Genomic DNA, 26378 nt, shown 5'->3' with positions numbered 1-26378 from the left:
AGTAGGAATCTGTTACGAACTAAAACGACTGCGTTCAGACAATAACAGGACATTCCAGATAATTGAGGATACTAATCCGACTTTTACACTTTTCGTGTCGTATCGCTGTCTGATCTCAAACGGGAGCAATAATTGGCAATGTGTGAACCCCGCATTAATGTTGTTTTATTATCCTGCTATTTGTATTTTGTTTATTGTATTTCACTACTTTTGGTTGTCGTTTTTTTATAGATTTTTTTAATAATAAGGTTTGACAGTCGATATTGTATACGATACAAAGACATAATGTTTTCTTATTAATTTCTTTTAGTCTCCATTTTGAAGCCGTGCTTGAACCATTCCCTCGTGATTTGTTAATACCTTATATTGCTCTGGCGTATAAAACTTGCAAACAATAAATTTAAAACAATCTTTTTCCGGAATTTATACTTACCAATTTCAACATATGCATTACTATTCAAAAAGCTGATAAATTTTTCAAAGCACCACAGGCAGCAACCAAAGCATTTTAAAAAGAATTCAACAATTGAACCGGTTTTATTCTTTAACCTACAAATTTGAACAGAAATGAGTTCAATTGGAATATTTTTGACAATTTTATTTCTATTATCTTACTTTAAATCATATAGAATTTTACATGAACCAATAAATTACTAAAATAGTGTCGGGTCCTATCATGCAATATGAGATACGTGATGTCTGATGGTTTCTGTTAATTCATTAACAACGTTTACGACTTGAGAAGATTAAAGCTAATTGTTATAGTGTACATACATCTATATATATCAACTCTGCTTTTATGTCTGAAAATTATTTGTGTCGTAGGTTTGATGTACTAATGGTGTAAACCCAAATTTGTGTTTTATCTGGAAAGTATTTTTTGTCGTAGGGTTGCTGTATCATTGTTGCAAACTCAAAATCTTGGTTCATTTGTTTTAAATAAACCATGCAAAATCATTTGCATACGATGTGTTTCTTAATAGGTTAGCCGTGATCCATCCAACAGTACTATTTTTATAATTAATATATCTAAACTGTTTATCTACTAGTATAACATTAATCAAAACTTTCGTGTTTAGACCGTTGATTTCTTCCGTTTGAATGGTTTTTTAATAGTCATTGTGGTGAACCTTTATAGCTTGTTGTTTGGAGTGAGCCAAGGCTCCGTGATCAAGATCGTACTTTGACCTATGATGGTTTACTTTTACAAATTGTGACTTGAATGGAGAATTGTTTCATTGGCACTCATACCACATCTTATGTCTGTTAATACCCATGCGTAATGCAGAAATTGTAAAATAAATATGAAGCACCTGTTATGTATAAAATTCACAAATACTCTGAATGCAAATACAACAGTGATGATTAAGGACCCAAAAGCTGCAGATCCAAGATGATACCTATAAAAGAGTGACATGTGATAACTGCATACATTTGTAAGTATTGTACAAAATGTGTTGAAATGTGGTTGAATGAAGTTAAAATCATCTGGGTGGTAAAATACTTAATTCCATCCTATTAATTTTGCATCGTTTTTATTAAGTCAAATGTAAAAAAATATATGATATTTCTTAACTGTTGTACCAATTAAACATCGTTCTGTTTTTAATTGTAATTCTATATTATATTGATCTGAAATATTGTTCGATGTGCTATTTGTATTTCTACTTCTTTGTATTAGCTGATTAGAAATTACTACGATAATGAAAAAACATGACTGGCGAACTAGATTTTGGAATAAAACTTATATTTGTGGAGATTTTTCAATGAAAGTATCATAATTTCTAATGGTCTTCTTTTGTTTCAACTTAAGGTTATACCAACTTGTTCTTTCTTCTATTGAAGCACTCTGTTAAGGACATACGATACAGTTTTGATCCCGTATTTACACTTTCATAAAAAAAATCCATATAGACTATTTTTACCTGATTAAATCAAATATGTAATAAAAAATATACCTTCATGTGCTACCTTTGAGTAAAACGAGGTAGAAATTTTGTAAATTTGCTCAAAATTCTGATTTGTGGCCGTATTTTCCTTTTCGAAAGAAAGACATAAATTTTGTTTTAAAAGATAAACACAATTGTTTTTTTGATAAATAATTTGTAATTTCTGTATTTATTAAGTATCCTAAAAATTTATACATTTTTTATTCAGAAATAACTCATATTTATCAAATGTTCATGAATGTAGAAAAAAACATCATTTTTTGCTGTATATTTATCAAATAAAAAATAAATCCACTATTTACCTTTTCATGAAAATTGGCACACATAATTTTCTCCCATAATCAAATCAAATGGCATTTTAAAAAAGAGGGGTCCATGAACTCGTTTTCAAGTTAAATAAGTTTGAATGATAAAAATCAGTCGAAATCTGAATCTTTTCCCGATAAGTCATAGTTTGACGTCGTGAAAATAACAATTTACGTTAGCAACATCATTGCCTCCCCTGTAACTGTATCGTATGCCCTTAACGATTAACAGTGAGTCTTGCATTAAATTCATATAAACAGTGATTAGCAACAAATAAACATCAACATTTAACAATACCCATCAAAATTCATCATATTGGCCTTTCTTTACATTTAGATAGTATGTGTTGATTGTAATTATTTTTTCTTACCGTAATAACATTCGTAAAGATCTAATTATTGGGTACCGAACTAGTGACTTGTCTCTGCAAAAGAAATTCAACTAAATTTGCATCAATTTTCATATATCTCAATACTTTGGTATATTTAACAGTACCAACATATGTTATGGGTATTAAAAGTGCAAATGGTATGTACTATGGATACATATCAAATGTTTATTTAAGTACTTAAAGTTCTTTTCCAATTTTAATTTTAAAAAACGTAAACAGAACATTTAATCACATATTTCGATAATTTTTAAAACTTCTTTATCTCTCTTTAATCAAAATGGCACGTTAAATATTAAAAGTACAAAGATTCATAAGAGATTATTACTATCAATTATTTCCTCGTTTTTTCTTCTCCGTGTTTGTTCCTGTATTTTTCAAATATTAGAAAAGATTTTCTACAATTTATTTCGTAGATAGATTATTCATTTTATCTTTCCTGTTTCTGTTCCTGTATTTTTCATATATTAGAAAATTATTGTCTTGTTTATTTTATTGGTGAAAAAAAGATAGAGTTAAATATTTTAAAATAAGGAAGCACATACTTCAAGTGTCATTAGTGATCACACACAGGGGATTTTTTATTCTTACCTTGAAAAATACCACTGACTTACAGCACCAGATATTACAATGGTGTCACATGCTAATGTAAACTGTAGTATCCATATACTCCCAAGTAGGTAGTACCATTTCAAATACTATTAACAAATAAGTTATAAGATATCAGTTATTTTAATTTCAGAGATAGAAATAAAAACACAAGATATGAACAGTATGAAGAAGGGGGTTTTGGAACAAATTGTAAAACAAACAAAGTCAATAAATTTCCATCCCTATCGTTTGAATCGGTTAAATACGTTTATATATACAATAATTTCGTGGTTGTATTCTAAAAAGACCATATAAAAATGGCGTTGGTAAATTTGGCATGATAATGTATGAGATCCATCTTGACTATGCATGAACTTATCGTTAACATTTCAGCAAAGTAAACAATGTTGTATAGAGCCTTTACCTTAAGTATTTCATGCTTTTCAAAACTGACAAAGCCTGTAGAATTATTGACAACTGGATGTTCTACAAAAAAGAAAACAAAGATAAGACTAATGAATAAAATATCATAGCATTCTATAATCAAATATGAATAAAGTTGTACAGTTCCTAAAATGATACTTGAACAAATCAAAGGTGAACCTCTCAGAGTGAATACAAATTATAAGGTCGCCAAGGTTTTAAGACTACAAGGAGGAGAAAATTGTACTCATTTTGTAAGGATTAAACTATCAAAAGACAGGAATAAAACTTATCGATAGAATTTGAAATAAATATGAGTAAATTTTTTTTGTAAATCAGCTATAAAAAATCTTTTAAAAAAATGCAATGGAATTGTATTCTGTCCAACATTTGCTTAACATGTCATTAAAATAGAAACTATATACGCGAATGCTAACATCTTTAATATAAGTCCGATAATAAACCGTATTGTGTCAGAACACTTACCGGAGGTCAGTATGTAGCTGAAGAAAAATACCAAACAAATCAACTCAAGGACTAAGCAAACAAAAGTCTGCAAAAACACAAGAAGTAAATTTGCAAACATAATATTATGATACTTATTTCCCATTGATCTTATGTTTGTATTATTATTTTGTAGTTAATGTTTGAATTCATCCGAAAGCATTTTCAACGATCATAATATTTAAAAATAATAATCCAATGACGTGATTAAGTATTAATATGTGTATGTCATTGTGTCATCAATTCGGCGTCAGACAGAAAATTATATCGTAAGTAATGTTCGTGTGTTAACCTATTCGTCTATCCAAACTTAAGAAATAAAATCCTCGTTCTGAATATTCAAAAAATTCTACTGGACGTTTAGCAAGTAACGATTAATAAATCAATTAACATTTTAATCATATCTTTTCCGTAACCGACGACTCGAGTGCAGTAAACTTTAAAAGTATTGATGTACCAGTGCTATCATCTGCATTCTTGCTGTATCTCCAGATAAAAATAAAAATAAAAAGATAATTAGTTTTTCTCGTTTGCACTGTTTTTCATTGTGACATATCGGGGCCTTTTATAGCTTGGTATTCGATTTGTGTTTTGCTCATTGTTGAATGCGTTACAGTAACCTTTATATTCCTACATCTACGTCTTTTGTTGTCTGGTGGACATTTGTCTCATTCGCAATCATATCACATCGCCTTACTTTATATATCATGTAATGTGGTTAAATTGCATGTAGTTTTATAAGAATTCTCATTATGCGTCGTAACAATGACCTATAGTTGCTAATTTCTGTGTCATTTTGGTCTCTTGTGAAGAGCTGTCTCATTGGCAATCATACCACATCTTCTTTTTACCACAAAATATAATAGCATTCCTTGTATATAATTTAGTTCTTTATCTCAAAACCTAAGCTGTTTGTTATATCTGGTAATTGCAAATAACACATCTTTGTGCAAACTGTGCATTAGTTTATAGTTGTTTGTTGTGTGGTTCTTGTATTGCGTTACATGTATTTTGAAAACTTGGTTATCATTATGTACTATTTGAATGGAATTTTCCATATCTTGGTCATGCAACGTCAATTTGAACTGTTTGACATCAGCGCCAAGTACTTTTTTTCTGAATTTGATATAACTCCAAGATTTAATGTTCAATTATCTAATAAAATACAATTATACCCATATAGGTTGAATTATAAGTAGTGGCATATCTTTTATTGCTTTTCCAGCTTCTTTAAATAGTTCTACTACCTATAACAATAAACAAAATGTCTTCACAACATTGCATTGTCATGAGTAAATTACAAAAAATAAGTCATTAATTTACCAAACAAACCAACTTTCAATGATTGTAACATCACTGAATCTGTGGTTCTGTTCACCTTTTCGAAGCACCTATGAACATCCTCAGTTTTTCGTGGGATTTGTGTTACTTAGTACTTCGTTTTCTAATAATTATTTTCAGAACTTCTTTGTCTATTCTTTATCTGTCATTTTTTTACCCTAGCTTTGTTAGTATTCTTGACTTGTCTCATTGGCAAGCATACCACATCTTCTTTTTTATAATTAAGAGTTTTGAATGTCACCTTGATATGTTTCGTCTTTTTTCCAATTTTTTAACAAACTATTTACCAAACATACACAATAGAGGTTTTACAGACGATTTGTAATTATATGTTTCGTATGTTGTGTTTAACAACATTTTATATGAGGGTTAAATCAAATTAACAACCAGGAGACAAATTATGTTCGAGATTTTCCTATGTATTATCCTCTCTTACTCTTATTTATGAGTTTGAATTTCGCTCTGGTATCTTTCGGCTCTTTTTTACTTGGCTTACGGCTAATTATCTGTATACGCGAAAAGTGTGTTTTTGGTTTTAATATCATCACCAGATCTCTTTTATTTGTATTTATCATAACAAGGAATTTCATCTCACTATATGTTTTCCAAAATGTTTTGTGATCTACGTTTGATAAAATCATAAACAATGTACATGTTTGTTTTGATATTCTGAAACACATGTAAAACATAACCTAATATGTTTGTTATGTTACAAGATATCAGGCTTGATTCAGAATTATAAAGATATCATAAAATAAAAACGAAGTTGAGGAGCACTACAATTCCAAAATTATTTCGAAATGTTGTGCCAAATAATACCAAGACAATATTTGATTAGGGTAGAAACTTAAATGGAACGCACTGTTTTATCTCTCGTTTTATACTATTTGTGGTATCCATAAAACAATTTTGTACAAAACAATTTGTAAAATATGGTAGGGGATTCGTGATATTGCTAGACAACCTTAAATGATACTCACCAAGCCTATTCTTTTTCTCATTATCAGCAATATCAGCAAAATTATTATCTGAAATAAAACATTCTCAACATGCTAACAAGTAAAGTATATTTTCATAATTAAACACCATTTAAATGCATTTAAATAAGTTGGTACGAGTTAGCAGTGGTTTGAGTTTGCATTGGTACATGTTTTATTTTAGTGGTTAGAGTTGACGTCGGAACGGGTTTACAGTGGTACGGGATAACTATAATTCTCTGGTACCACTACCAGACCGTAGTTTAAACTAGAATAAGTACTTTGGGGGCCTTGGTTGGTGAAAGTTGTCCCCTACTTTGACCTGGAGATCAATCTTCTGATATCTCTCTGGTTTTTCTGTTTCCACCGAGTGGCCCGGTTGTTCTCTCCGAGTACTTCGGCTTCCTCCACCATAATAACAGACTTCCCGTTGTTCTAGCACTCCCTTTGTGATGGGTTGGGATTGATTGTCCTTGTAAAAATAATTGTCGTATAAAAACATACGTTAGTGACACATCTCCATTAATCCAGATAGGGAGTGTACATGTATGCCACTGTACCCTCGCAGCTTTCGAGGGGTTATTCGGATATCGGAGGCATTTACCAGTAGTACCGAAGATAACTTTATATCACACGCAATCTAGACAATTTCCTCATGAAAATGTTGATAGTCATCATAGAAGAAATTCAAAAAATTGTTTTTTCAAAAAATGGATTGGGAAACAAGTTTTTGCAACTGAAATAAATCCCTTTCGACTTCGCGGGTGCGAGTGCTGCCTTGTAGCGGCATTTGTCTGCTCTTTTTCGAAATCAACATGGGTGTCTTTTACGTGCAAGAGATATGGCTTTGTCTAAACACGGGTTATACACTTGATTTTTCAAGCACGAACTTTTAAATTTTTGTTTACATTTAGGAATTGTATTACTCGTCTTGTGATATACCTAAATGTATATCCTCTTGGTATTCTGTTTTTTTTTTATATATACAACCCAGTCTGTCTTGTATATATAAATTAGAAAAGGGTATGAATGCCTATGAGACAGCTGTCCGTCAGAGACTAATTGGTGGTGAAGTAATTTTGTCTCGACATCATATGAATATATGCTTATTTTGCTTGCCATCTGTGCATTCATTTACTCTAACCAAGTTACCAATGCAATTGATATATATTGCCCAGTGTTTATGGTTTGTATTTTATTTTCTATATTTGTTAGTGTTTTTTACCATAATAGTTGTTCCACATATCGAGCCAATTAACCATTTCGTCGATGTTGAGTCCTCTCTAAAACGGTAGTAATAATACCTAAAAATATAAATGCAACAAATGCAATTTACGAATGACAATTCATGAAATCATAAATATGAAATAAAAGTGTTCAGTTTCCATGACTTTGAAATCAAGTTTCATAATGTAGTGGGTTTTAAGATATAGAAAATAATTGAGCGAATAAAGTATAACTAAAAAGCAATAAAAATAGTTTTAAAATGTTTAAATGAAGAACCCATTCAAAGTAAACCCTGATTCATACACGCGTTAGTGCAGTTCACTTTCTAGTGTATAATAAATTGTGCAAGACAAAAAGACAAAACCACATGCATGTGTTTAAAACATTTGATATTTTTCTTAGTGGTTCTTTGATTACTTCAACATAACACAAATTTTGTAAAGATAAATATAGGGGAAGGGGCAACCAAATAAGATATTTGCAAATGTTTGCGTTATATTGCAAAAATTGCTAGTTATAACGCAACCATAGGAAGAAATATTTAATAAAATGTTGTGTGGCGCTAATACGCTCCCGTAGATTTCGATGGGTTACAGTAAATAACTAGTTTTGATGTTCGACGATGTACACATTGTTCATAGGCTTGCATGTAAATGTTAACCGATCCACGAAATTTTCCACCAACGAAAGAACAATTTTCCCCACTCCACAAAAACAGTTATCTACGAAAATAAAATAATCCACATATATGATATTGCACAATTCTGGTTTACTTAAGATGCATTAGCATGATAGTACATATTCTATTCAACAATCATTGCATTCTATGAATTTTGAAAGATGTGATAACATAGAACGTTGTATGCGTTATTATTGTTTATGCCCAATCGTATTCAAAGTCGGGATTCAAAGTCTGCTTATTAGTAAATATTTAAGTATGGTTTTCCCAACAAATACTTTTAAGTAACAAGAATACGGAAATGTTACCCTTCATTTCATATGTATATGAATATAATAACTTCCTTGCTAGTTCATTCTATACTCTTGATTAGAGCGCGTTATATGCAATATATATTTACATAATTATGAATTCAACGTTAGGAAATTTGACAAGATAGATATCAATTCGTTAACGAGGCACCAGGCGTTGCGATACCTATCTTGATAACACTGGCGTTAGCCGCTTTGTTTGGAACATTTGGAAATGTTCTTATTTTAATTACTATTTTCACAACAGAAAAGTTGCACAGATTGGAATGTATTTTCATGGCAAACCTTGCAATATCTGATATGTATGTTACCACAATAGCAGATCCCCTTAGTATTGTTGGTAAGAACATATATTTTATTTATTGTATCTTATTTCTGTCAATATACCTCAAAAAGCACTAAATTGTTTATTCATACTTAATAGTAAGAAATTTTAACTGTAAGTCTCCTCCTTTTCAGGAAAACTTGAGGGAGAAGAATTCTTTGATAAGCTACCAGGATTTTGTCAGATAATAGCTTTTGGATGTACAATAGCATGTGTCAACTCATTAGGAAGCATCGCCCTACTTAGTTTTAATAGATATATATACATCTGTCAAAATAAATTCTACTGCAAAATCTTCAAAAAGAAAACGTGCATATTGATGTGTTGTTGTCTTTATTCCGTTGGTTTGTTGCTAGTATTATTAAACTTTGCGGGAATTGGAGATCACTCATTTGATAGAAAAAGCCTTGAATGTATTTGGGATAGAATGGAAACATATCCATACACAGTGGTGTTTTCTGTGACTTTAGTTTGGGTTCCTGTTGTTGTTGTGGGATTTTCATATCTGAGCATATTTCTGAAAGTTCGCGGATCCCGAAAGAAAACAAAGACTGCAAGTTCAAGACGTACGTCGTCGTATTCGATTGGGCTTGCTAAAACATTATGCATCATATATGTAATTTTTGCTGCATGTTGGATTCCTTATGCGCTACTCATTGTACTAGACAGAGATGATTCGTTTCCCCATGAGGTACATTTATACATAACAGTATGGGCACATCTACATCCTTCCATAAACTGGCTTGTTTATTATTTTACCAATACGAAATTCGAAGCTGCTTTTAATAGAATTGCTCATCTTGATGTATGTTTTGGAAGATGTAAAAATTCAAATAGAGAGGGAAATGAATCATCAACAACAAGTGGTGGACTTTCTACATCCGAGACAAATACTACTTTCAAAAAACCTCTGTCGTCTATTATAGAAATATCTGGTAACAGAATGAATGACTATACAATCTAAATGCAAGCTGTATCATAAAAACGTAATTGTAGGCATGTAAATGACATACGTTCACAAAATATTGTAACTTTTAGCAATATTTTTTTAATATAATTATATGCATATAAGATCAAAATATGTGTTTGTGTATTCAATCTAGATCCATTTTTTGTAAATAAAATCCAAATATGTTTTAATGGGTTTATTTTTTTCACGTTTTAATATGTTTTTAATGGGTTTATTTTTTTCACGTTTTAAGCCGGTACATAGTTCGTAAAGCCTAAATATTTTAAAAAAAATATATAATTAAAAACGAATGGTTGTAAAAATGCTAAAGAAATTCCAGGTTTATTGGTATACCATGCGTGTGTTTCGTTTTCAGAAGACTTATGAGATGGTTTCAACTTGCAATGCCAATTCCAATACAAAATTGAAGAACATTGAAAACCGGAAATATGAAAATGTTGCAAAATACGGCCAAAAAGTTTTAAAACACACATGAAAGTTATCTCGATATTGAAGAAAATAAAAAAAAATATAAAATAAAATGTTGAAATTAATCATTGACTCATTATGTCTGCATGAATAACAAAAACAGCTTACAAAATTACAAAAGGAAATTACACTACAGAGCCTGTGACGCTCACCTTGGTCAATGCGCATATTAAACAAAGGACACAGATTGATTCATGACAAAATTGTGTTTTGGTGATGATGATGTGTTTGTAGATCTTACTTTACTGAACATTCGTGCTGCTTACAATTATTTATATCTATAATGAACTTTGCCTAGTAGTTACATGGAAAATGTTTTGTAAAATTTTACAAAATTTATGGAAATTGTTACAAATTGACTATAAAAGGCAACAACTCCTTAAGGGGTCAATTAACTATTTCGGTCATGTAATTTATTTTTAGGTCTTACTTTGCTGTACATAATTGCTGTTTACAGTTTATCTCTATCAATAATAATATTCAAGATAATAATCAAAAGCTGCAAAATGTTCTTTAAATGACCAATTCAGGGGCAGCAACTCAACAACAGATTGCCTGAATGGTCTGAAAATTTATGGGCAAATAGATTTTGACCTGATAAACAGATTTGCTCTTAATGCTTTGGTTTCAGAGATATAAGCTAAAATCAACATTTTACCCCTATGTTCTATTTTTAGTCATGGTGACCATCTTGGTTGGTTGGCCGGGTCACCGGACATATTTTTTAAACAAGATACCCTAATGATGATGGTGGCCAAGTTTGGTTAAATTTTGCCCAGTTGTTTCAGAGGAGAAGATTTTTGTAAAAGTTAACGACGACAGACGACGGGCGCCAAGTAATGAGAAAAGCTCACTTGGCCCTTCGCGAGCTAAAATGTCTTGATCTTAGAAAGTATAAGTGTAAATAGATCAAGTAAACCCGGATTTAAACAGCGTTCAGTACACTTAACATAGACTTAGTGCGAACAAATCATAAACAATCAATTTCAAAATATAAGTGCCCGTTTCTTATTGTTCTTTCTATCATTATTTCTATTATTACAAGTGACATTGTTTATCTTATGACCTTTGGAAGTCGCTTAATGTGTATTGTTCAAACATTGTGTGGCTTATGAAGTTGTTTTTGGGCTCATTTAAGGATTATAATCACTACAGAACCGTTCAGAAATATTTAAGTCTCGTCATTATTCAATAGTTTAGTCCTCATGACAAGACTTATCAAAGTACTCCGTTTATAAAAGGCCATCTAAAATCATCATTCGTTTTCTCAATATTATCCAAAAACTACCTTTATACTTTCATGCTGAGTGTTAATTATAGTACACGTTTGATGGTATCTACTCCCTTCCCCAAACTGATTCCGATTTCCACTCCTCTTTATAATCAATAATTGTCAATTAACCAAAACAACTAAGTAGCTATTCAAAGAAGTCAAAGCAAGATGTGATATCTGCAGATAATCTAGAGTTGTTAGTTCCTCTTCGCTAAATAGTTGTGAACGTTTCCTTGGTATCTTCCTCCTTTTTATATTACTAAAACTAGTTCTATTCATCAACACTAGATTTCCATAATACACCACTAGACATATGTAGAGTTTATTTGACTTAACTTTGCACATCTAACGAATATGTATGCCTTTTATAAATCAAATTGTTTCCGCTTTTTATCTCTGTCATTTTGGACTAATTGGGTTTTCATATGAAAAAAAAAGAAAAGGTGCAATTTAACGTAAAAAATCAAACGGGTTTTTAAATGCTATGAAATAATCAAAACATTTACATAAAAATTCATTTGATATCAATAGTAATAAAGATTATAAAGCAATGTTGACTGCTGTACCCTTATTTTTGCCATTTAACCTACATGTATTGTCTTTTTGTTTCGTTAACACATCGTTGTCATATAATGGCAATTTTTGGACTGTCTATATCACTAACGGAAAGCTCAATACTAAAATTTATGATAAAAGAGATGATTTTTCATTTCCTATCGTTAATTATCCATTTTTAGATGGTGACGTTCCCTGGTCCCCATCTTACGGTGTTTATATATCTAAACTTTTCGATTCGCATGTGTATGTAACAATGTTTTAGATTTTAACGAGAGAAATTTATGATGAGTTTAATCATGATACTAAGCCCCTAACGGGAAGGATTGTGCCTGATATTCATATGATGAAATCATAATCTTTCAATCAGTGTTATTGAAGTCTGGAGCTGGCATGTCAGTTAACTGCTAGTAGCCTGTTGTTATTTATGTATTATTGTCATTTTGTTTATTTTCTTTGGTTACATCTTCTGACATCAGACTCGGACTTCTCTTGAACTGAATTTTAATGTGCGTATTGTTATGCGTTTACTTTTCTACATTGGCTAGAGTTATAGGGGGAGGGTTGAGATCTCAATAACATGTTTAACCCCGCCGCATTTTTGCGCCTGTCCCAAGTCAGGAGCCTCTTGCCTTTGTTAGTCTTGTATTATTTTAATTTTAGTTTCGTGTGTACAATTTGGAAATTAGTATGGCATTCATTATCACTGAACTAGTATATATTTGTTTAGGCGCCAGCTGAAGGACGCCTCCAGGTGTGGGAATTTCTTGCTACATTGAAGACCTGTTGATAACCTTCTGCTGTTGTTTTTTCTATGGTCGGGTTGTTGTCTCTTTGACACATTCCCCATTTCCATTCTCAATTTTATATCATACAAGTGGGAGGTTTTGATAGCTATAAAACTAGTTTTAATCCACCATTTTCTACTTAAGTAAATGCCTGTACCAAGTCAAAAATATGACAGTTGTCAACCATTCGTTTGATGTGTTTGAGCTTTTGATTTTGAAATTTGATAACGAACTTTCCGTTGTGAATTTTCCTCGGAGTTCATTTTTTTTGTGATTATACTTTTAACTTATGCGATGACAGTCATGTCCTTTTACAATTATACTGGTTGCCAAAAAAAAAAACATTTTCTATAGATTTTTCATTTCGTTAATCATTGTCGCAATGAAATAAGTATATTAATAGAATGTCAAGAGTGATTAAAAGTCTAGTCAGTGCAAAATGATAAAAAAAATAAAACAATTGTTTACACATGACACTCTTCTGATCTTTAATTAATTGAAGAAGGGTGTCTAACACATGATCATTATTTTAACAAACTTTTACTTCCTTTTTCAACATAGCGGCCAATAGTTTCTCTGTGATTAGATGTAAGAATAGTTTCCTGTCTAGATTTATTTATCCAAATATTTTTCTTTTCTACTGAATACTTTTTATTGAAAAATTAAAAGAACAAAGTTTTATTTGCAAATTGCCCTCAAGTGTTTCATTTTTAAAGGTAAAATCCAAAACATGATCATATCAGTAGAGTTGAATATTCATTTAAAATTATACAGTTACATATTGTTGTTATTGTCAATGTTGATACAAATTTTATGCGTTTCGTCATTTTCTTAATCAACAGATATACTAGAGATATACTAAAGAATCAATTCCAATCAGAACGAAAATTCTTTGTTTTAATTCCATTTGCTTTATTTGGAATGTCATTGTCGTTCATTATTTTTTGTAATAACGAATGCACCCTCAGGCCAGACGGAATGCGGCGTTCATTTATGTATAATGCTATCTGTATATATTCTGCATATAGAGATGCAACACTAAGTTATTCTTTTTAACTCCCATTTTTGAATATGCAATATTTGCTAAACAAATGTAGGAACGTTAATTTCATTGATTCATTGTTTAAAATCAAATACAGTTCGAAAGTTTTAATGCGCAAACCATGTGGTATGTAAATAAACCCTGGTTTTCTCCTTATCAGTAGGTGTATCTTCATCGGAGGCAATGACAGCCTGTTACTAACATCAGAATGATCGTCAGAAAGGACAATTAATTTTGTTCGGCATGATTTGCCTTTGTCCCTTAGAGTGTGTTTTGACGATTTAATCTTAAGGGCTTTAAATGTTTTTCTGCTGTCGATTTTTGGGGTATTTTGTTTATCAGAAAAATGTCTGCCATGGTATTCAGCGATTCTCAGTTGATGTTGCGGCCGTAAACATGATTCGCAAATGACGCAGTGTGATGTGGCATTGTCATTATATATGCATCTGGACATTGATGGTCGTGAACAAATCTAGCCTATCTATATCGTTGTTGGTAGGGCAGCAAATAGTTATCACAGGTACCAGGCTTATAATTTAATACGCCAGACGCGCGTTTTGTCTACATACGACTCATCAGTGAAACTCAAATCAAAATAGTTTTAAAAAAAACAAGTACGAAGTTGAAGAGCATTTATGACCCAAAATTCCAAAAAGTTGTGCCAAATTGGCTTAGGTTATCTATGCGTGGATAAGAAAATCCTTACTTATTTCGAATAATTCATGCTTTTGCAAACAGTAAATTTTAAAAAATGACAATATAATTAATATTCATGTCAACACCGAAGTGCTTACTACTGGGCTGGCGATACCCTTAGGGATGAAACGTCCACCAGAGTAGCATCGAATCAATGGTGTAAATAGTTATCAAAGGTTTCAGGCTTTTAATTCAATACGGGTTTTGTCTACAAAATACTCATCAGTGACGCTCAGATCAAAATAGTTAGAAATCCAAACAAGTACGAAGTAGAAGTAGAAGAGCATTTATGACCCAAAATTCCAAAAAGTTGTGCCAAAGTAAGACGATTTTTTGACGTCAGATTGTCTGGTTACAGCACGTTCAAGTTTTCTGTCTGCAATATCATTATGGACTGATTCAGATTTCCGTTGCTTATCCTTAGCAATTTGGAGATGCACTTTCTAGCTGATTTAAGTGTTGATAAACCTTAATTAAATCATTTAGGGGTTTCAAATTTCGCGGAAATCCAATCCAGTATGTTCAATTACCTAAGCTAAGTCAAATGTTGATTAATTTTTTAACAGAATGAAGTATGGTTGTACATATTAAAGGATCAATCATGATTAAAAACAATCAACGCGATTAAGCCCCTTATATTTACTTGAGTAAAACTTTCATCAACTGATTAACGAAATAGTCAATCAAATCAGTTGTCAAAATTACGTTGGTTCCACTAGACAATCCTAGTTGTACATGAAAGAGTCAATGGGAATTTAAAAGCCTTCAAATGGCTGAAAACAAGACGGATTTCGACTGTCGCATACTTAATAATTTAAACAAATATAGAATGCACTTGAATCATTCCGTTCCAGCTGGATGTACAATGCACTATAAAGATCTTACCAACAAAGACCAGCACCTCCAACACTGCCGGCTCCAAGAATAAACATTGACAACCAAATAATTACTCCTGCAATGAACCTCATTAAATGGACTATAACCAATGAAACACCTGGAAAAATATTAAAAAAATACAGTAAAAAAACCATGCTACAAACCCCTTCATTTTATTTGCATACAAAGGAACATAGATATCTACTGTAGCTCAGCTCAAATTATTTTGGTAGTTTAAGGAGTTCATTTGGAAGCAACACACACACAAAACAAGCAGCAGATAATTATAAACATATTTAGTTTTAACATTATGCATGCCTACATTTGTTTACACGCCATATCCTGATGTCACCTGAAAAAAATAGATCATATGAAGTCTGGAGTTTTTGGTGGGTACTTGTTGCTTAGTGTTTAGTTTTCTATGTTCTGTTTTGTGAACTGTTGTGTGTATGATTGCTCTTTTCGTGTTTAACCATGACGTTGTCAGTTTATTTTCGACTTATGAGTTTGGCATCTTTCGCCGCCTCTCTTTGCAGTTCTCGAATGCAAATTAACCATGATTATCATCTTTGAGAGAAGTGTGTTTAAATATTTACTTTGCCGTTTTATTTATTTGCTATATTTTATATTTTATAAAAGTAAATACATTGTCATCAATAACTTGATCCCTTTAATCACAGAGAACTCCTCTTTTTGAACCATTTTAAACAGAATTTGGACATGATTTTTGTATTGTTACAAATATCATTAAACCGGTAGCAATATCATTTTCAACTATATCAGTCAAAAATATATCAAATCTCAAACTAAACAATAATATGTGTGTCTAAATGACACCATGTCCCGCTACAACTCACATTTCCATCTTCATTTAAACGTAATTTTGGTCAAAACCAAATATTATACATTTCCATCTTCATTTAAACGTAATTTTGGTCAAAACCAAAACTAATAAAAATGGCTGAAATCGAAACTACAATAGTTTACGGTCGATGCGACAGTTTTTCAACTCACTGGTGACGTATATCATTATGGTTGTTAATCGCGATGAAGCACGAAGTATGTTTCTTCCTAGGAAATCAGCAGCACACATTGTTTATTATTTGTTCGATGAATTATTTGGTACATGTATAATCTACGGATAATTTTCAGATTAATAATCATGCAATGTTTATTTTATTACAGAATACAGAAACAGTGTGCAATTTTGTAATTATTTATTCCAATTTTGAGACACAACGGATATACGATGCCAAACAACGAAATACATAAGTACATTAAAGGATCGGATATTTTTGAATATTAAAGGGGCACTAGCTGCCAAATTCATGTTAACCGATTTGACTCCAATTCTAATATGTTGTTTATAACAATGTAAAATATTTTTCCAGACTATCAAATAAAATAAACAATTTACAAACATGTTCTCAGCGATGTAGCTTCGTTTCGTAAGAATTTTAACCAAGACGCCTTATAATTAACTATCGAGTTGACCTTCTATGACCATATAATCGATGTAAACATAAACATATATATATATAGATTAAGCAAACCGTGCAATTAGATTTTTACAGGTCTGTTAAATTTTGTTTTATGAATTATAAATTTATGTTTATCGTCGTTTTTATGTGGATCGAATTAGTCAATCAAATTATTTACCTTTGTTTCACTTTCAATGTTGACATTCTTTCCTTTAAATAACCACACACGGGCAATGCATGCGTATTCCACCTCTTTCTACGGGGTTATATTGGAGTTCACATGAATACAAATTTAATGGGGTCTAGTTTTTCACTTGCAAGTGAATAATTTATTATCAATGTGTATTAGCTCTATTTGACAAAATTGAACCATTTTAGCTGATAAAAGCAAATTATTATATTTCTATTTCACTTTCATTAATGATTGAACAAAAAAAATCATACTTTAAATTTTTTTATATGTCTCGTTGCTAGTGCCCCTTTAAAATTGAAGTATGTGTTGTGTTATATATTGCTTACCTAATCCAACAGCACATAAATAACAAATTTCTCGCCATGTTTTCTCTAGATCGGATACACATTTCTAGAATTTAAGAGAAAGAAAATATACAATTGATTTTTATTTTTTGAATATTTAAATGTGCCTTGTAAAAAGATTCTAGAAAATCTATTTTATTTTCAAAGAAAATTACAACTTTACAAAAAGCAGATAAATATTGACAAAACTATTTACTTACTTGTGTAAAGTTTTCATCGATTGAATTTAAGATATTATCAATAAAACCAATTAAGAAATCGTATGCAGCCGAAACTGTCGAAGGCACGCATCTAAACAGTATGGATTTCCTGAAATAATTAGAAAACCGATTTCAGATTACGACTTGTAATAAAACAAAAAGCCTGTTAAAATAGATGTTAAAGATATCATGGGTAACTAATTTTAAAAATGATTTCAGGGAGTGAATATTGAGAAAGATAAAAGTAATAATGAACAGCAGTCTCTTATCGAAATAAAAAAAACATAACATATCTATAATTAATAAATAGATTTCAATTTTAAAATTTAATTTCATTTTATAAATAGACTAACAATAAGAAAATTTGATTATATCACATGGTAAATAAAGTAAATGAACAGTACGTATTGACATTTTCACCATGCTATTTGTCAATTTATCTCTTGTTCTGCGATGCTTTTAAAATGGTCGCTTTCTTCCGACACCAATCGTAAAATCTAAAGGTAACCTTGACAGGGTCCATTATATTACATTGTTCGTGACCATCTGACATTTGAATTACATATTACTTACTGTTTGGAAATAGGTAGCCCTGTACAACTGTTAGCATCTGATGAATTCCCATTAAGCTTATAGTCATACACACAATAACTTAGTCCTGTGTGCTGGGTGTGGTTCTTCAACATTTCATATGATGATATATCAGCATTAGGACATGACGTCACACACACGCTTGGTTTATTATACGTGATTGCTTGTCCAATTACATAGTTACTCAGCACAGTCTCATCGAAAAAGAACAGTTTACTAAAAACATAACACAACTTTATTTCAATCCGAAAATGTGATATTTGATCAATTTGCTAAGTAAAGAGTAACCGTCAGATAATATGTATGCGTTTTGTATGATTATGCCAAGAATGTGCATACATTGTGCTCAATGAAATTGGTTGAAATCGTTAAGTACAAAATATAATGTGTCTGGCTTGCTGTTTGTGTATTTTTCATTAGGCTAAAATTTGCCAAAATGATGCTTTAGGTTGCCATTTCCTCTCGCAAAGTTTATCAAAAATATGTATGACATAATTTTGTTATTTTACTTTTTACCTATCATCTATCCTCATTTAGTCTATGAATTTTAAACATTGCAACTACGATATCTTTGATTTTAATTCAAATAATTATTCTCTTACATTTTGCCACGTGTATCTCTCCCTGAGTGTGGTACATCTGGAATTTTTATATTTTTCTTGTTGCAGACATTTCCCCAGCTATCCACACCATAAACTAATCTGTATGGATCTCCATAACATAATGCCACATAAGAACAATAGCACTACAAGAAGAAATAAAGTATTGCTTTAAAGGAATCCAATAACAGTCCCATTGTCAAGCATTGGTTTCCAATGTAAATCTGGCACGACTAGCTATGACCTTAATAAATCTATGCCACAAAGCAATCCCTACGCATAACACAACAATTAAAACAGGACAAAAATTGCAAATGCTTTCCAAATAGATTATTTGAATTTTTTTTTCTACATTGGTATTGCCTTTGTTTCTGTTGCTTCTATAAACATTAATGTTGTAACTGCTATCATTATTATAGTTAAAGATTGATAATATGATCCCGTGTTTGATGCTTTCGGATAAGGATATTTAGTTGATTGATATAAAATACATACCATCCCTCCAATAACAATTAGAAATATAAGAAGGAAAACCACATCTCTGCAACTTCTGTTTTCCTTTGGACTAATAGAAACTGCTGGCTTATTTAATTCGTTAACCTAAAATGCAAAAGAAATATAAATATCTTTACTTGATTACGATGTAATAAAAAAATATGTACTTCTAAAAACGATCCCTTAACAAATCTTTTTAGCTCATCTGATCCGTATTGCCAAATAAACTTTTCTCATCACTTGGCATCCGTCGTCCGACGTCGTGTCGTTAACTTTTACAAAAACGTTCTCCTCTGAAACAACTAAGACAAATTTAACTAAACTTAGCCACAATCATTATTGAGGTGTCTAGTATTAAAAAAAAGTGTCCGGTGACTTGGCCAACGAACCAAGATGGCCGCCATGGCTAAATATAACAACATTAACGGTACCAATTTTTCTGCACCAGATGCGCATTTCGACAAATAATGTCTCTTCAGTGATGCTCGTAACCAATATGTAAAATCCAATGCTTATATAAAAGATGTAGAGTTATAATCCAAAAGTTCCAAAAAAGTATAGCCAAATCCGTGAAAGGAATCAGAGCTTTGTATGAGGGAGATACATTCCTTAATTTATAATATTTTTTGAACATTTTGTAACAGCAAATTTAATAACACAAAAAATCCGTATTTTCATAAAAATAGAACATAGGGGTAAAATGTAGACTTTGGCTTATATCTCTGAAACCAAAGCATTAAGAGCAAATCGGACATGTGGTGAAATTGTTTATTAGGTCAACATATGTCTGCCCTGAAATTTTCAGACAAATCAGGCGTTGCTACCCCTGAATTGGTAATTTTAAGAAAAGTTTTGCAGCTTTTGGTTATTATCTTGAATATTATCATAGATAGAGTTAAACTGCAAACAGCAATTATCTACAGCAAAGTAAGATCTACAAATAAGTCAACATGACCAAAATTGTCAGTTGACCCCTTAAGGAGTTATTGCCTTTTATAGTCAATTTTTAACAATTTTTCGTAAATTTTGGTAAATTTTTACAAAAGAGTTTCCATTGTAACTACTGGGCCAATGTCATTATAGATAGAGATAATTGTAAGCACCAAGAGAGTTCAGTAAAGTAAGATCTACAAACACATCTCCATCACCAAAAATTTTGTCATATGTGTCCTTTATTTAATATGCACATAGACCAATGTAAGCGACACAGGATCTTTGTGGCCTCTAGTTTTAGTTACCTTGAAATGTCTTCTTACTCGATTAATGAGATTTGAACAGTCGTAAAAGAGAGGCAGAAGATATCAAAGGGATAGTCAAATTCAAGAGTCGAAAACATACTGACAATATCAAGACAAAAAACAAAAAGTAGAAAATGCATACAACAGTATACAAAATACAACCTTAATAAAATAAATGAGTAAAATGAACCCTTTCAAATTTCCCGGTCCTGGAGAATACGCTATATAATGTTGTTCTTTTCTTTTTGTCTCCTTATATATAAATAGACATAAATAGACAATAAAAGAGGGACGAAAGATACCAAAGGGACAGTCAAACTCATAAATCTAAAACAAACTGACAACGCCATGGCTAAAAATGAAAAAGACAAACAGAAAAACAATAGTACACATGACACAACATAGAAAACTAAAGAATAAACAACACGAACCCCACCAAAAACTAGGGGTGATCTTAGGTGCTCCGGAAGGGTAAGCAGATCCTGCTCGACATGCGGCACCCGTCGTGTTGCTTATGTGATAACAAATCCGGTAAATAGTCTAATTCGGTAGGTCACATTCGGGAAAGGGGAGGGGATTGTAGTTACGACGCAAGGAACATATCCGATATCATTTGTGATACGGTTATTCCATAACGGTCAACCAACTCGTGATGGCGTCCGTAAAATTTACGAAGGGATGATTTCAACTTCACCATTTGGAACTCTTGGTTTAATAGCTTCCTTGTGAGGAGCAACCCTCTATCAAGAAAATCATGATAGGAAATGCAAGCACGGGAATATCGTATCAATTGGGATATATATACCCCGTATGCAGGTGCTGCTGGAATGTTGCTACTTAGAAATGGAAAGTTCACAATTGGAAAGCTGAAATCATCTCTTTTGTCGTAAAGTTTTGTTTTCAACCGACCCTCATTGTCAATTTCTAGATGTAAGTCAAGATATGAGGCCGACTTAACTGTATCTGTAGTATCCTTTATCTCTAACTCGATTGGATAGATGCGTTCCAATAGTCACCAAATTTTGAATTATTTAGTGAAAGAACATCATCTATATAGCGAAACGTAGAGTTAAAGGATAGTGCTAACTTCTTATCTTTCTTCCTAAGAAGTTCCTGCATGAAGTCAGCCTCATAATAATAAAGAAACAAGTCGGCAAGTAGAGGGGCACAGTTTGTTCCCATTGGAATGCCGACAGTCTGTTGAAAAACACGTCCTCCGAACGTAACAAATATGTTGTCAATCAAGAAATTAAGCATCTTGATAATATCAGTTTCAGAGAATTTTTTGTTCGAATCAGAGTGATCCTTTACAAAGTAGGATTTATCCCTCCCTAAGACAAGATACTTGTATCTACGTTGGCCATTCTTTTTTACGAAGCAAAGCAATACCAACTCTTTCAATTTGTCTTTTAGTTTGGAATGTGGAATACTAGTGTACAGAGTAGAAAAGTCAAATGTTTTAAAACTGTTTAGTGTCTGAGGTCACACAGGTTCAAACAATACTCAGTCCGGCAGTGGGCAGAGCTTTAACGCGATATATGTATAGTATACAGATACAGCATAGCGATATCTGTAGGGCTGTATCTGTATAGTAGGACACCCAATTGCAGGATAAAACTGTGTAACTGTGCTACAACTACAGTTGCAACTTCCCCAATGTAAATATGCATTATGATCAACTTTTTATGTTCAGTCTGTTTTGGCGTTTCTGATTTGTACTGTATAATTTATAAAACTTTTAGTCTTTCAGACGGTGTCATGAGCCTACCTGATGAATTTTTTTTTCGCAAGTAAAGTGGTATATTTGGTGGGTTTTTTTGTTTATCAAGTAGACATAGTTTAGTCATGTGACAGTGGTATATTTGCTTTTTTTATGATTTACTCCTTTAAAAAATATGAAATTTTGAACTAAATTACATGGTCTTTATGAATAATACTTTTACTGTTTAGTCTGGGTTTTTTTGTGATATCCATTTGACGTGGCTCTGTACTTATACATCTCGTGATTGCGTTATTGTTCTTTGATAATTTTTGTATAAATATCTTTCATTTTTGCTACTGTGCTTTGTGTATGTGCCTTTTTTTGTTCCATATGACGTAGCTCTGCACTCATGCATCCCGTCATTGTGTTCTTGTGCAATGGTATATTTTTGTATTCTTGTCTTTAAATTTTGCTAATTTGCTTTGTCTATATTCCTTTTTGTGCTTCTTTGTGAAATATTTGTTTGCTTTTATATTGATTAAGATTATTACACAATGTTGACTGCTGTACCCCTTTTTTTTTACACTTTTACCTATTATGTCTGTTTGTTTTGTTCACACAGCTTTGACAATATATTAGAATTGTATTCGACTGTCATACAATTAAGAGGTTTAGCTAGATAAACTATTTTTAATTCACAATTTTCCACATAAGAAAATGGCAGTCAGTACCAAGTCAAGAATATGACAGTTGTTATTCATTTGTTTGATTTGTTTTAGCTTTTGATTTTGTCATTTGATAATGGACTTTCCGTTGTGAATTTTACTCAGAGTTCAATACTTTTGTGATTTTACTTTTTTTTATAAGGAATGACTGTAATATATTGTTCGTCAATGGTTTGACATCTTACCTCAATTGGTCGAATCGTATTTCCTAGGCTTGGCATCCCATTACACTAACAAAGTCCAAAGATTTTACTATTACTTGACAAACTTCAAAATAAATTCATGTTTTATACGTCGTTAATAAACAAACATTTCTTCAAGTTTTTTTCATGTAAAAACAACATTTCTAAAATAAGTTTACTTTTACCTAATACTATAAAGAAAAAGAATTTAAAGAGGTCAAATACATATGTTGTTTTGTGTGTTTTCATGTGTTTTTTTATTTCTTTGTGTATTGTTAGGTTGTATACAAGCATTTTGAAATTGTTCTGATGTCGGGCCAGTTGTATGCCCCCAAAGTAAACCTAGCACTTATTTACATACCTTAGACTTGGAATACATATAAATGAACAGTTGTTTTACCAATTATTATAGTAAACAACATAAATATTACGGTCTATTGATAAACCATCCTTCTTAAAAATATTACATATTAGTCCTATAACATATGAACATACCTTTATAAACTGATGGGAAAAATTAACCTAAAAAAATCATTTATCATATGATATTTTTTTTCTTACCATGAGAACAACTATTTATAATTGCATAGATGATTATGCAGTAAAACATTAAACAATACACCTTTAGATCTGTACATGTAATTATTTTGTTAAATTTGCAATACAGGATGTTTAAGCTGTGCCCAAGGCATCAGTTTACCACAATCATATGTATCACTCATAAAGATATGTTTTCAAAGGAAGTGTTTTCCGATGTTAAGCAATAGATAAAATGTTATTTTTTCACGCATATATATATGTCATAAAAACAAAGTGTATCCCAAGTTGGCAACGTTGCGCAATATATACAATTCAAACCTTTCCATGATTATTTTTTGGCTAATACCAACTATGTTTAACCAAGAAGTAACAATATATAAGATATTAAATTTTGAAAACAAAGTCTCTAGAATAGTAATAGATATATTTCTTACTATAATGATGAATTGAAATCATTAGTACAATAAATCATACTTACCGTTCTTTTATCATCATAGATCTTACAATTATTGTACAAGTGTACCTCAATCAATCATTCCAGGCGGTATGATCAATTTAATAACCATATCATTGTCAATAATATGGTCAATGTAATTCGACAGGTATGTGCGTGTCTGTAGGTTGTCATACGGACGATTCAGTCCAACAGAATATAGATTACCTTGTACAGCTACAGTGAATACATCAACAGATCAATTACTCTTCAAAGCAAAATGTTCTGTCAATACAATATTGAATTCATGAAACTATCGAGTTTTGTTTTTCATCGTGACTGCAGGAAATCACCTTATGTAAACATAATAATTTAAATTAGCGTGCAGTTTTTTCTTCTAGCTCTTACATTGAATGAGACATCAAATGTTGTTTATTTATGCATTTTGAAATCTGATACAATCTGTCCAAGTATCCCAGGAGCTAGAACGTTTTTGATTGTCAACTTTCTCAAGTAAATTCAAAATTTCGAAACGAAATAAGCATACTATTTGTTTATCTATGCCTAGATGGGTAGATATCGATCAGTTGTTTTTTGTCCCATTGCATCTTTCCCTCAATTAAAAATAGTATGTTTCGGAGTTGGTTTCGATTTGACATGAAACGCACAGTTCCTACTTTCTTCTTTGATTTTGTTTTTCTTCACAATAACTAAGTGTGCACTTTCTTCAGGCAAAGCAGGAGTATTTGACCATTCTCTGTATGCTCCTGTTGATCCTGTATCTATATTATGCGTATTTTTCTTTCGATGCAAATGTAGAAATGGACATAGAATGCTGCAATGCCCTTGCCATTTACTTTGATTTACTTTGTTTTAATAAACCTGTTTCGATACCAATGTCTGTTGACTGTTACTATATCAACACGGTCAATGTTAATGTTCTTTGACTGATAGTCAAGAGATCATAATGATAATACGCCAATAAGCCCGTGTGATGTCATATCTCGAGATCGGCTTTGAAATATTGCCGTTAAAATTTTGAGTTGTAACACCACATAATGATGACATTTAGTACTTTTTCCCATAATGCAATTTTTTTTCATCTTCTAATTTATTGATTTTGTGTTTTCTATCTTTTATAAAGTTTGATCTTTATCATATTTTTAAAAGACCTCGGCTTGGTGAGTGAGAATCTTGTTTGTTTTTTAGAACACCTGGCCCAAAAGGGCCAAACGAGCTTTTCTCATCACTTGACGTCCGTCGTCCGTTAACTTTTAGAAAAATCTCCTCCTCTGAAACTACTGGGCCAAATGAAACCAAACTTGCCTAAACCATCCTTAGGGTATCTCGTTTAAAAAAAAATGTATCTGATGACCCCGTCCATCAACCAAGATAGCCGCCATGGCAAAAACAATAGAACACTGGGTAAAATGTAGTGTTTGGCTTATAGCTCTGAAACTAAAGCATTTAGTGCAAATCTTACATGGGTTTAAAATGTTCACCAGAACAAACACTATCTGCCCTAAAATGTCTAGATGCATCAGACAACTCTTTGTTGGTTGATGCCCCAGAATTGGTAATTTTAAGGGCGAAACTTTTCAGTTTTTGGTTATTATCTTGAATATTATAATAGATAGAGATAAACTGTTAACAGCAAACTGGTTCAGCAAAGTGAAATCTACAAATAAGACAACATGACCAAAATGGTCAATTGACCCCATAAAGAGTTACTGCCCTATAAAGTCAACTTCACACAACTTTCCGTAATTTATTCATTTAAAGTTTTTACAACTTGCCCATTCAGCTTTATATTTGAATACCACATATCTTTGGTTAAAATTTAATACATTAATTATTTCCCTTTTTACTATCCATACTTGATAACAGTTGTATTTTACGGTATGAATAGTAAATATCACGAAGGGATTGGATCCATGCAAAGTTAAAATTCACCCAAAACAGGCGA

At 31.6% G+C, this 26378-nt stretch overlaps 2 protein-coding genes across 5 annotated transcripts in view; one reads left to right on the top strand and one right to left on the bottom strand.

Annotated features, from left to right (window-relative positions):
* The window catches only part of LOC143070297 (choline transporter-like protein 1), a 30766-nt gene extending 6073 nt beyond the window's left edge, over positions 1-24693 (bottom strand). The window contains exons 1-17 of one of the 4 annotated variants that reach the window (XM_076244723.1): positions 24458-24693; positions 23443-23524; positions 19593-19697; positions 19101-19243; positions 18481-18714; positions 17908-18016; positions 17690-17753; positions 15699-15807; positions 7705-7783; positions 6483-6530; positions 5337-5408; positions 4144-4210; positions 3659-3720; positions 3235-3341; positions 2626-2679; positions 1314-1400; positions 434-549 (exon numbers count right to left, since the gene is read on the bottom strand). In XM_076244723.1, the coding sequence (XP_076100838.1) occupies positions 434-549; positions 1314-1400; positions 2626-2679; positions 3235-3341; positions 3659-3720; positions 4144-4210; positions 5337-5408; positions 6483-6530; positions 7705-7783; positions 15699-15807; positions 17690-17753; positions 17908-18016; positions 18481-18714; positions 19101-19243; positions 19593-19697; positions 23443-23478 (1492 nt within the window). In that variant the 5' untranslated portion in view covers positions 23479-23524; positions 24458-24693. Of the gene's footprint in view, positions 1-433; positions 550-1313; positions 1401-2625; positions 2680-3234; positions 3342-3658; positions 3721-4143; positions 4211-5336; positions 5409-6482; positions 6531-7704; positions 7784-15698; positions 15808-17689; positions 17754-17907; positions 18017-18480; positions 18715-19100; positions 19244-19592; positions 19698-23442; positions 23525-23800; positions 23876-23934; positions 23954-24000; positions 24087-24457 lie in introns of those variants that run through there. The other 3 variants (XM_076244725.1, XM_076244726.1, XM_076244724.1) reach the window with 3 other exon arrangements.
* On the top strand, positions 8292-10518 carry LOC143058358 (melatonin receptor type 1B-B-like). The gene is made up of 3 exons (XM_076231887.1): positions 8292-8301; positions 8821-9036; positions 9156-10518. The coding sequence occupies exons 1-3, from the start codon at positions 8292-8294 to the stop codon at positions 9983-9985; spliced, it is 1056 nt and encodes a 351-aa protein (XP_076088002.1). The 3' UTR covers positions 9986-10518.
* Positions 24694-26378: the final 1685 nt, after the last annotated feature.

Source organism: Mytilus galloprovincialis, chromosome 1, assembly GCF_965363235.1.
Source record: "Mytilus galloprovincialis chromosome 1, xbMytGall1.hap1.1, whole genome shotgun sequence".
In the NCBI taxonomy this organism is placed as follows: domain Eukaryota; kingdom Metazoa; phylum Mollusca; class Bivalvia; order Mytilida; family Mytilidae; genus Mytilus; species Mytilus galloprovincialis.
Note: the sequence above shows the minus strand (reverse complement) of the source record. Positions and strands in the feature narration are given on the sequence as shown.